This window comes from Primulina eburnea, chromosome 6 (genome assembly GCF_022965805.1).
Source record: "Primulina eburnea isolate SZY01 chromosome 6, ASM2296580v1, whole genome shotgun sequence".
NCBI classification, from domain to species: Eukaryota; Viridiplantae; Streptophyta; class Magnoliopsida; order Lamiales; family Gesneriaceae; genus Primulina; species Primulina eburnea.
The window spans coordinates 24,440,362-24,453,457 of NC_133106.1; the positions used below are offsets into that span (position 1 = coordinate 24,440,362).

Sequence of the window (13,096 nt, forward strand, 5' to 3'; positions counted from 1 at the left end):
TAAAATCATACAACTGATAGTTGCCAATAGCAGAAGATTAATGCGTACATTATCAACGACAACTCAAGCCAGCTGAATCTTATCTACGTCGAACTGATCGGTTTCCTAACTGAAGATTAATGCGTACATTATCAACGGCAACTCAAGCCAGCTGAATCTTATCTACGTCGAACTGATCAGTTGGAAACTGATCAATTGAGCAGAATCAAACTGACTGATCAGTTGAGAACTGATCAGTTGAAACAATCAGTTATGAGATTTCCAGAAGAATTTTTTTCAGCTGATCTTTCAGTTGTACACGTCATCAGTTGAGAATGACAACCGACAAATAGAACAAACAGAGTACAACTCGTAGTGTAACACCGCATTTCAGAGTCTACAGTGTACAAATGTCAGAAGAATGTTGACGTGGCAATCAACGGCTATAAAGAATCAAATTGTATTTATTGTTACCGTTGAAAAGATGCCTATAAATAGGCGAGAAGAGCAGTTGAAGAAAACAACAAGCTTCTATTCATCTTGTTGTTACGCTGCTAAAAAACATTCACAAGCTCACAGTTATCAGAAATATCAGTAGCATTCAAGGTTATATTTCGAGCTTAAATAGCACAATTCATTTAGCATTCAAGGTTATATTCGGAGCTTAAATAGCACAATTCATTTGTTGTATATTCATTCAGTTGTGCTAAGATCAGTATATTTCGAGCTTAAATAGCACAATTCATTTGTTGTATATTCATTCAGTTGTGCTAAGATCAGTTTACGAACTGTAAGAAAATTGTATACTAAGAGTTTTAGTTTTGGCAGTGTTAAGTCCAAAACTGAAGTGGGTCTATACAATCTTGTATTGATCAAATTCTTTTAGTGAATATCTTATCTTTGCGATAGAAGGGGTGACGTAGGAGGGATTCAATCTCCGAACATCCATAAACTCTTGTGTGTCATTTTATTTCAGTTACATATTCTATCTTTCAGTCAGTTTACTTCCGCAACTGTTTTCTCAGTTAAACTGATTGTCATTGACTGACAAGATTTTCAGTTTCAGTTTCTTGCAAAAATTACACTATATTTTTCAAAAGCTACAAAACCGTAAGTATTTATTCAACCTCCCTTCTAAACACTTATTCCAGTAGTCAATCGATCCAACATTTTTATTGAATAACTATTTTTAATTATTTAATATGAGGTGTTTTTAAGTATGATTTTTGAAAATAAGCCTTGGTTGGGTATTTTTGCCCGCTATGGTTATATTTTTAGCCGGTATGAAAATTTTATCGATTCAGGGGACTTTTTAGGGGTTCGAGCAATATTTTCAAACAACAAAATATTTTTCGGGAGTATTATTGGGCTTGTTAGGTTTGTTTTAATGTTTAATAGGCTCAAAACCTATCAATCCTTTTAAAATTTTATTAGAGGCCCATTAAGTTGTCATTAACTTAACCTAAACCTAATTTATTTACCCCTAAGCCCGCCCCTCCCCCCCCCCCCCCCCCCCCAACCTAGCAGCCGCGCCCCTCTCCTTCAGCAGCATTTCCACGCAAAAAACCAGCAGCACCTTGCCGCAAGATACGGCCCCCTCCATTTTTCTTTCAAGAAAGTCTTCTCCCCGCTCCTCCAGTACTTCCCCGATGCGCGTTGCTTCGAGTTTTTGAGCATCTATACCTCAAGGCACGCCATGCATTTTTATTTTTGCATCATTCATGCAATATATTTGCTGTCATGTGTGATGTATTCTAAGGTTTCTTAGTTCTTTTCTGATTGTTGCGTTTTTGGCTTTGAAAGTGCATAAAAACGATTTTTCCTTGTGCATAACTCACGTGTTTGTTACCATGGTGCAAGGGGCTGCCGAGAAAGGATCCCAAGGGCTGAATATGTCAAGGAGTATGATGTCTCTAGGCTGGAGTTGAGAGTTGGTGGTGTGTGTTGTAGGCCACGAGTTGTTTGTCAATGAATTATCCAGTTCATGATCTGGAATTGGCATCAATTGTGTTTGCCTTGAAGATCTGACAACATTATCTCTATGGAGAGAGATTTGAGATTTTTACAGATCACAAGAGTTTGAAGTATATCTTCACTTAAGTAGAGTTGAATATGTGCCAAAGAAGATGGATGTATTTGTTAAAGGATTATGATTGCGAAATCAAGTATCATCCAGGATCAGCGAATCTTATAGCAGATGATCTTAGTCACAACGTGAGATTATCTGCACTTCAGACAAGTTTCATATCAAGTGTAACCCAAGATTGTTGTTCTTTGGGATTTCACTTCCGGAATAAGAAAGGAATGGAACACATTCGAGTAACGAGCATTTATCTGAACCGACTTTGTATGCCAAAATCAGATATGCTCAGTTTTCTGACCCGAAAGTGAAAAGTTAGCAAGTTAGCTAACGAAGACAACACATCTGGCTTTGCGTTCCAAACAGATGGAACTTGTGTCTGTCAGGAAGAATCGTAGTTGATGAAGAATCTAAATTAAGAGACGAGATTTTATCTCAAGCCCATAGGAGTAACAATAGTTACCAGTAGTCTATAGGTATGGCTCTCCTTGGAGGCACATTATGAGAGGAAATGCAGATCACCGATACATTGGGATGAGGTTGGTGAAAGAGGAGAGTTAGGCTCGGACTTGATCAAACAGAAAGCAAAGCTAGTAATCAAAATCTGAGATAGGATGAAGACTGCTCAGAGCAATCAGAAAAGTTACGCTGATAAGCGTCGAAGGGAACTATAGTTCGCAGTTGGCGGCCACATGTGTTGTGAAGGTAGCATGGATAAAATCTTCAGTTTTCAAAAAATCATGCAATTAGACCTTCAATAATATACTATGTATCATTTAAGAATTTAAAATCAATTAAATAAAGTAATTAAATAATTTAAATCATTTGCATACATGCAGTTTACGTGGGTTGACTTTTGGACGTTACACATCAGGGATGTATTTAAGAATTTAGTTCATAACAAAAAAATTCATGTTGCATTGCATCTAGTCTTGGTGGATAAATTCAAAGCAGCAAATTACAGTTGTCCTTCTATTGATGAAGTAAAATCACAAATCTCTACAAAAATTGATGGAATGAGTTCTCAACTAAACATAGTGATGGATTTTCTGAAAATCATATCGGGTGATGTTGAAAAAATGGGAAAGTAAGCCAGAAGAAGACTGAATCTAGTCACTCCCGAGAACCTCCTAGGTTGATTGATTCCAGAAAGCCTTCTGATTCCAGCAAGCACCCATCATAAACTTATAGTAAGACTCTTTGTGATCAAATTGATTAAGTGCTGAGTTAACTAGGACTTTTCTATAGGCTATTGATAAGCCCCGCTGAAGTAAGTTGTTGCAAATTACTTGTAATTGTCAAAGTATTTTAGTGTAATACTTTCAAAAGAGAAAAAAAAAAGGTGAACATACGAGTTGTTCAAATATCTGAATATACATAGACAACTTATCCACGAATGAATATACATAAACAACTTATCCATGCATTTTTATATTATTTCTTCTTTCTAGCCTAACTGATATTTAGTTTTGTCACTTATAATATTCAAATCGATTCAGTGAGCCTATTTTTGCTTAGTTTCCAAATACTAGTTTACTGAAGCTCGACTGATAAGAATTAAATTTCAGTGTAGCTAACCCAAACGAATTATTTTAAGAATTTTGTGAGATTGTATATTCAATCTCCTTCTAATCAACACTCCAATCCTAACAATCAATAAAGCTGGAAAAACCGTTGTGATGTCACTCCCAAGAGTAAAAAAAACTACTATCACTGGAAAGGTCCGTCGTAGTCACTCTGAGAGTTATGGAATTTTGTAATACCAGAAATATTTCGTGATATCGCTACTGGGAGTTAGAGAGATCAGCACCACTGGACCTAAAAGATAAAACCTAGGCCCATTACTTAGCATTGATCGACAATAATACATAAATGACAAAATCTAACCCTAAGTGTGACAACCAGAGAAGCGTCGTTGCATCATATTATGCATAAATAAAATATAAAAAATAAAGAGAATTGATTAAAACCAAATATTGGAAACCTCAAAACGGCAACCCATCACCGCATACCTCCGCCATCTCATCTGCCCATCTCGCTCATCGCCAATCATCAACAACCTCACCACCAATCGCGTCCCACGAGACCCGTCTCGCTATCGGCCATCATACACCATTGCCATCATGATTTGTGCAATTTGAGCTTGACTCATTGTCCTCTTAAGTGACTTTAATAAAAGTTGATTTTTACTTTTATATTATTTAATTTTTTTAATGACAAAAGCAAATATCTAAGATTAATAAATAAATTATATTTTTAATATTATATATATATATATTAATATTTTATATATATATATATATATATATAAAATAAAAAGGAAAAGGAAAAAAAATCACAAATTGATATATGCGTTTATAAATAACCGAGATCATATACTCACTTAAATAGAGGCCAGATTACATTCGGCCTCATGTTTACTTATTGGAAATGTTGGCCCACTTTCGGAATGCGGCCCATATAGAGGCCCATGAGTGCCTAGCTCTTATAAACCCTAGAACAATCTCACTTCTTATATATTCCCTACACAAATTCACCCACGTCGCTGCGCAAAAATGGGACGGGTGATTCGTTCACAGCGTAAGGGAGCAGGATCCGTGTTCAAGTCCCACACCCACCACCGGAAGGGACCGGCCAGGTTCCGATCACTTGATTTCGGCGAGAGAAATGGGTACTTGAAGGGGGTCATCACCGATATCATCCACGACCCTGGTCGTGGGGCTCCCCTCGCGCGCGTCACCTTCCGCCACCCTTTCCGCTACAAGCACCAGAAGGAGCTTTTCGTAGCCGCCGAGGGCATGTACACCGGACAGTTCGTGTATTGTGGGAAGAAAGCCAACCTCATCGTAGGTAATGTTCTCCCGATAAGATCCATCCCCGAGGGTGCTGTCGTCTGCAACGTCGAACACCACGTTGGTGACCGTGGCGTCTTCGCCAGAGCTTCTGGGGATTATGCTGTCGTCATTTCTCACAACCCAGATAATGGTACCTCTAGGTATAATTTAACTAAATCTCTGTTATTCTATTTTTATTCCTTATTTATGTTAAGTTTGATTGATTCGAATGATTGGTAATTTTGGTTGGATGTATTGATTTTAATTCACGGGTTTTGATTAATTTTATGACATGTTGTATGGTTTGAACAGAATGATATTTTGTCCTTGTCCCCAATTATTTCCTTACTAAGATTTTCAACTGTTTGTTAATTTGATTCTGAGGGTAACTGTATGCTATTGTGTTGTAAAATGTGCGGATTTATGCTATTAGATTGTGTTTAGTTTATTTTATATGATATTATCGCCGTCTTTTCTGGCATTAATGTTATTAAAGATGAGGATACATGTTTGAAATATATGCGGGCGGCCTGTTTAAAGATGCTTATTGAGATAAAGCAGTAGTTGAGAGCTAATGCTATCATATCATAGTTAAAAGCACAAAAGGTGTGCACCTAGGCTCAATTCTAGCTGAGGCTCTTTCTCTTAGAAATGTATTTACGATAGTTGCCAAAGGCGAGCCGCTCACGCTATCAGGCGAGGACCCTACGCCTGGGGTCATCCAACGCGCAGTGATTCACTAAGGCAATCCCAGGTGCTCGTTTGGACTAGTAAAGCGCGCCTTAGTGAATTTTTTCAATTACTTGTTTAAAACAAAAAGCCAAAACGCAAACCCAAGCCGTAGCAACCAACGTTGAAATATAAAGAGATCAGAAAAAGATTGATTTCATATTTTTTATGATGAGGAAGAAAAAATTAATATTGATCAAGTAAATTATGAAGATCAAGAAGAATACAAATTCGAAAGTTCTGGGTACTCTGATGATACCTTGAACTTATTAATTGTTTTTTTTACTGACATTGTTACTTAATTATTGCATATCTTAATATATTTATTCTAACATAAATATATATTTTTTTAAAATAAAAAATGTGTCTTGCTTCGATAAGGGGCACACCTCGCCTTTTGCCCAGTCTCCATGGCCCTTGTGCGACTCGGTGCGCCTTGTGCCCTTGACAACTATTGTATTATCCATAAATCTCAAGTCTTGGTGCAACTCAAATTCTCAAGGTCACTTATTCAATCAATAATAATGTTGACTAAATATGATTTTGTTTTGTCTGTATAAGGATGTTTGAAGTTTTCATGTGTCTGACTTAATCACTCGCCTATGGTTGCATTGTTTTGATATTTGGAAGAAGGTTTGATAGATGATGATCTCGATTCATTATTTTTATATCACTATTCAAGGTAGTACTTTTTTTTAAGCTTATTCCCATGATATAATCAAAGTGGAGGGGCAAACATGTTGGCCATCCATTATATGCTGTATTTATGTCATTTTCCTTGCACAGGATTAAGCTTCCATCAGGAGCCAAGAAAATCGTGCCTAGTGGTTGTCGTGCTATGATTGGCCAGGTTGCGGGAGGAGGTCGTACTGAGAAACCACTCTTGAAGGCTGGAAATGCATATCACAAATTTCGAGTGAAGAGAAACTCTTGGCCCAAGGTCCGTGGTGTTGCTATGAATCCTGTGGAGCATCCTCATGGTGGTGGTAACCACCAACATATCGGTCATGCCAGTACTGTACGTCGTGATGCTCCTCCTGGGCAGAAGGTTGGTCTTATTGCTGCAAGGAGAACTGGTCGTCTGCGTGGTCAAGCTGCTGCTACAGCCGCCAAAGCAGATAAGACTTAGTTTACTCATTTAGTTGAAAATGAACTTAATTTCCTTTACTGTCTTCTGTTTTGTTTTTTATGAGTTAGATTTTGCCATTCAATGGCATTTGAATTATCATGCTGGAGGGTCGACATGTTTGATTTTGAATTATTTTATTTCTGTCGATTGTACTTTCTTGAACTGTTTTCCAATTTGGGGTACAATGATCGTTTTTGCCTTTAAAAAGTAGTACCATGTTATTATCAACAATATATCGTTGCCGTTTCAGAGCAAGTCTATGCGATAAGTTGCTGTTACTTTGTGTTCTCAGAATTCGTGCAAAATTTTCCTGCTATGGTTGAAAAATTAGTTTAAAATGGAGAAATATAAAAAATAAAGGAGCACTTCGTGGTTGAATGTAACCGAATAAAGAGATTTGACATTCAATTAAGACGACATCACTTACGATCGAACTTATGACTGCTCTGAAGCCAACTGTTTGGCTCTTTGGCACGTTGTTTCAGTGGTTTTCTTGCTGGTGTCTTTAAATACCTTGTACAATTTCATAGAAAACTAGTAGATATATATATATATATATTAGGACAAAACCAATAAACCCAGATCTCTGCCTAACCATAGGAATGTGAGTCATATGGTGCAACCTACCTTTCTCATGTATGCTCCAATACCACATATCTGGAAATTTTAAAAATTAAAATAAAAAAAATTATACCATCATCGAATAAAAAATAAACCCAAGATTATATATTAACAATAATGGTTCAAAATATTTTATTATTGACAAAGATATTATTATTATTATTATTATTATTATTATTATAGATAATCAATAATTCAAAAATTCATTTATCACACGGGCTAGTATACATAGGAGAAGACATGCTAATTGCAACTAAGAGCATCTATATTTATGAATTAATGGATAATTATTAACACTAATAAATATTCATGCACCAATGTGCAGATACACATTAACTTTGGCTGCCATGTCAGCATACAAATTCATGAGAATTAATCTCATTAATTCACATAAAACAAAAAAGCCAAACTGATATTTTGAATATATATATATATATATATATATATATATATATATATATATATATATATATATATATACTCTCTTTTTGTTTGTTTTGAAAAATAAATATTTTCAAAACAATTATTTTATTTAAAAAATCAAACGGCTCTTTCATTTAATTTTAAAAAATTTACATATGAAAAACTATAATTTATTCACTATAAATACTAATCAATTTCTACAAATTCATCCCAACACATTTCTCTTTAATAATCACACTCAATATTTATTCTATACATTCTCGTACTCGCAATTTCATTTTCAACATTTATTTCTTGAATCCTAATTTTTATCCAAATGGGTGACAATAGTCAGAACTCACAAAATCGAAATCAATTTGTTTCTTCTACACAAAATCCACCACAATCTCCAAATTTGCCGTTTGTTTCAAATTTCCAAGGTTATGAAAATCCTTCGAATAATCCAAATTATACCTCCCGAGCTCCGTATCCACCGCCTACACCCGAATATTGGCAAAGTATGGGCAACCCAGATTTCATGACGCCTTATTTTTATGGATTATATAATCCACAATCCATCGTTACGCCAATCGAAAACGAACCGCCAACTCCTACGTTTGTCCCAGAGACTCAGTTGTCCGAACGTGAAACACGAGTTGATCTCGAAAATGTGCAAAATGCTGATATAGATGTTGAGGGTACGAAGAAGCGAATAATATGGAAAAAGGAAGAAGACGAGCTCCTAGCGAAATCGTATGTTACAATGAGTGATGACCCAATCATCGGCAATGATCAGAAGAGGAATGATTTCTGGAGACGTGTTGCAAGCTATTACAATGACAATCGTCCCGCTGGTTCATGTCGAAGAGCTTTAAACGTGATTTGATCTCATTGGCACAATACAGTCCAAAAAAAGGTAAATCGGTTCAACGCAAATTATAATAATGTTTACAATACTTATCGAAGCGGTCATAGTGATGAAGACATATTGCGGCTTGCATATGAAAAATATCGTGATAAAAATAATGGCATTGTAAGAGATTCGTCTAATTAGTCAAAAGGCCGTAAAAAGAAAAGGGAAAAAAACAAAGCAAAATCATAGATGGAGGATATGACAACAAGATACGACATTATGTTTGAAAGTTTTTCTCATTATACAGACATAAAAAAGAACGAATCTGAATGGAAACAAAAAGAACTTGCAATAGAGAAGATTAAAGCAAAAATGGCTTTGAACAAATCTGAAGCTAAAAAGAGTAAATATTTGCTTAAGGAATACGAAATCTTTTCGAAAGACACTTCACAAATGACGCCGGAGCAGCTTATAGTTCATGAACATCTGTGTGACCAAATTAGAGAGAAATATAATACGTAATTTTCAATTGATGTAATTCTCTTTTCAATTATTATAATTCGTTTTCCAAAATTGTTTCAAGAAACATACTTGATAGGATAGAGCACACAAGAAACAGTTGTCCAAATTCTTCTCTTTGTTTGCATTCAAATTTTTTTTCCCTTATGGTTCAGTATTGGATTGTTTCCATAACTTTTTTAACTCTCAATAGATTAAATAATTTATCTCAAACCTACAACATATACTTTCACGAGTGTTTATAATTTTTTTAATAATTTTTCGATTTAAATAAAATTTTAATCTCCGATATCTAGTTTAATTAAACCAAAGGCTAGTTATTATAAAATAAAATATAACGGTGAGTTTTTTTTAAAATTTTCAAAAATAAAACTATAACGGCTAGTTAAATAAAATAATAATAAAAAATCACTATAAATACTAATCATTTTCTACAAATTTATTCATTCATCAAACACATTTCTACTTATCAATCACACTCAATATATAGTCTCCACTATTCTCATATTTTCAGTTGTAGCTTCAATATTTATTTTTTGAATCCTAATTTATATACAAATGTCTCATTATTCGAGCAGCTCGAGCTCCAGCTCTAGCCCAACAAGCGAAGACGAAGTACAAGTTGGAGTTAATGACGAAATTTATGATCCGGGAGAAGAAATGATGTTATGCATGCTTGAACTAAGCAAAAATATACATGAAGCTTCTGAAATTAATAACGAGATGCGACGAAGAAGAAGGTTCATCCAAAGAAATCGTGAAGCCGGTCACTTGCGGCTCGTCAATGATTATTTTTCCGCGAGCCCAGTGTATGAAGAACATATATTTCGAAGAAGATTTCGGATGCGAAGAGAGTTATTCTTCACATTGTGAATACACTTGAGGCTAATTCAATGTATTTTCAACTGAGGAACGATGCTGCTAGAAGGAAAGGATTTTCACCACTACAAAAATGCACAGCTGCTATACGTCAATTGGCTTACGGAGTCCCTGCCGACCATCTTGATGAGTACCTACGCATGGGTGAATCAACTGCTATCAAGTGTCTTTTCAAATTTTTCCAAAATGTGGTTGAATTATTTGGTGATCGATACTTGAGAAGGCCGAATGTTGATGATATTCAACGTCTTCTTCAAATGCATGAAGAGAGGCACAAATTCCCTGGCATGTTGGGTAGCGTTGATTGTATGCATTGACAGTGGAAAAATTGTCCAGCTGCTTGGAAAGGGCAGTTTACAAGAGGCCATAGGTCACCGACAATCGTACTTGAAGCGGTCGCATCTCAAGACTTGTGGATATGGCACGCATTCTTCGGGATCGCTGGTTCACGTAATGATATTAACGTGTTGTACGAATCTCCCATATTCAACAATATCTTGAAAGGAAATGCCCCGAGATCAATTTCACAGTTAATGGCACTCATTATACGAAGGGTTATTATCTAACAGATGTAATATATCTGGAATGGGCTACTTTCGTGAAGGCTTTTCCTTGTCCGGAGGATCCTAAAAGGAGGTTGTTTAAGGAAAGATAAGAGTCTCCAAGAAAAGATGTTGAACGGGCATTTGGAGTGCTCCAATCCAAATGGGCGATTGTTAGAGGTCCAGCTCGTTATTGGTACAGAAAAAAATTAAATATATTATGTTAACATGCATTATTTTGCACAACATGATTGTTGAAAATGAGGGGTGTAACGTGACAAATTGGTCTAACGACGAAGGTGACAAACCCGCACAACCAGTCCAGGGCTCAAACCGAGGATTTCATGATTATCTCTGTAGAAATTCCGAACTACGTGACTCTCAAGCACATCACCAACTTCGTGCCGATTTAGTTGAGCATATTTGGACAGAGTACAACAACAATCAATGAAATCAGTTTATTACAAATTTCAAAATGTTTAATTTATATGTTGTTTTTAATTTTATTCAACTGTTTTTTCTATGTGTACGGTTTCAGTCAAATTTGTAATAAAATTTTAAAAATAAATAAATGAAACTCGTAAAATAATCCAGAAAACTATTAAACATTAATTAATAATAAATCAATAATATTATGTTATTCTAAATAATTATAATTTATAAGTTTAAAGAATGATAGCAAAGAGTCTAACTGTTTTTTCATTTTTTTAAATAATATTTTAATCAATATTGAAATTAAGTTATTTTTAAAATAATAATACTATTTATTTTCAATTATATGTATCGTAAATTTTTAAACAAAATTAGAAAGATATTTAATTAATATAAAATAAAAAAAGATAAACTAAGTGGACTGTGAGACCCATAAATAATGAAAGTTGATATTAAATGAATGTGAATGTGTATTAATAATGAGAAAGTGTTAATATAATGATTATGTGGCTCGTACACCCCACACTTTTTGAAGAGGTGGAAAATTAATAACATACATTAATTACTACTGGATACGGATGCCCTAATACGTTCTGAAATATTTCCATTTTCACGGAAAAAAATTTGTTGCCTGTCAAATTCGTTAGATCCGTCAATAATTACAACCCACACCCAAAATCAATGTATTGTACATGCCAAATTTGTCAGATCTTTCAGATAATTACAATCAAGTTTCTTTTTTTTTTTTAAGTTTTACCTTGACGTTTATGAAAAATGAAAAATATCCAAATAAATAAAGTTTTACCTTGACGTTTATGAAAAATGAAAAATATCCAAATAAAATCTACAACGCATTTCAACCAAATACTGAAAGTAGCACTTCTATTCAATCCAATGATAAATATAAATCTATTATCATGTTAATCGGATTTTAAAATATATGTAATCCACAAAATCTCATACAAAAGGCAATATTTTTGTAATGCCCGAGATTTCGATTATATTAATATGAGATTATTGATTATGACCTAATGTAAGTATAGCCGGGCTATTCCGAGACCAGATTGGACAAAGAAATATGAAAAGCTAAGATGTGGGCCGAAAGTGTTGCGCCCGGGCGGAAGTCTTTGTCCGCCTGAGCGCCAATGAGTGAGCAAGAAAGTCGAACACTTCGCGTCCGGGAGGAAGTTTTTATCCGCCCGAGCACGCTTGTATAAATTGCGAGGGCCGTGAGTTCCGCGCCCGGGCGGAACTTTATGTCTGCCCGAGCGCGAAACGTGCAGTTTGAAAAATAAGCCACTTGGCTTGAATTATGCACGAGATATGTATATATATATATATATACATATATATTCAAGCAATTCATTTCCTCAGAAACCGAGAGAAGCTTCAAAATCTCTCCGAGCTTAGAATTTTAGTTGTGCAACATACGTACATCAGAATTCGAATCCGAGCTCAGTTCTGTACTCCTCTCGTCAACAGCTACAACTGGACGTAAGCTTTACTACGTTTTGACATGTCTTGAAATTATGATATTGTCAGAATTGAATGAAATTTATATATGATGTTCTTGACATGTTAGATATCATAGAATCGAAGTCAGATTAAGAAAAGGATTGATTCTGGAATTGTTATGAATTTTTAGGATGTATTGAATTATACCGGACATATTTGAATTACGGTTGGATTACAGATTGTATTGAATATAAATTATGGATTGTAACTGTTATCTGGTGATGTTGTATTGACGGGGAGATGGAAATTGTACCGTTATGCCGTTGATTTTGAGTTAAATCCAGATTAATCAGATTGTTAGTAATTTGAAAGGTAAACTGACGTGAGATTATTGATATTGTCAGTGCCAGACAGACTGTGAATTTAGGACTTCGACTGAGCCAGAAACCGACGAAGGAAAGGTATAAGTCAATGTGTATTGGGACATCGACTCAAGTAGGATGTACTTGAGTTTCCCTAAATCACATACTTGTTATTTGTCTATCATTGTGTTTAATGATTTGATGAAATGCTTGTTCTATGGATTTATAGGAGCATGCATTAGACGAGTAATCTTGTGTCAGAAGTACCTGATAGTGGCAG

At 35.1% G+C, this 13,096-nt stretch overlaps 1 protein-coding gene and 1 pseudogene across 1 annotated transcript; both read left to right on the top strand.

Annotated features, from left to right (window-relative positions):
- The first annotated feature begins 4,568 nt into the window (after positions 1-4,568).
- On the top strand, positions 4,569-7,000 carry LOC140833933 (large ribosomal subunit protein uL2-like). The gene is made up of 2 exons (XM_073198462.1): positions 4,569-5,054; positions 6,409-7,000. Exons 1-2 carry the CDS (start codon positions 4,615-4,617, stop codon positions 6,749-6,751), a joined length of 783 nt encoding a protein of 260 aa, XP_073054563.1. The 5' UTR covers positions 4,569-4,614; the 3' UTR covers positions 6,752-7,000.
- Positions 7,001-9,704: 2,704 nt separating this feature from the next.
- On the top strand, positions 9,705-11,018 carry LOC140835406 (protein ANTAGONIST OF LIKE HETEROCHROMATIN PROTEIN 1-like; annotated as a pseudogene).
- The last annotated feature ends 2,078 nt before the right edge of the window (positions 11,019-13,096 follow it).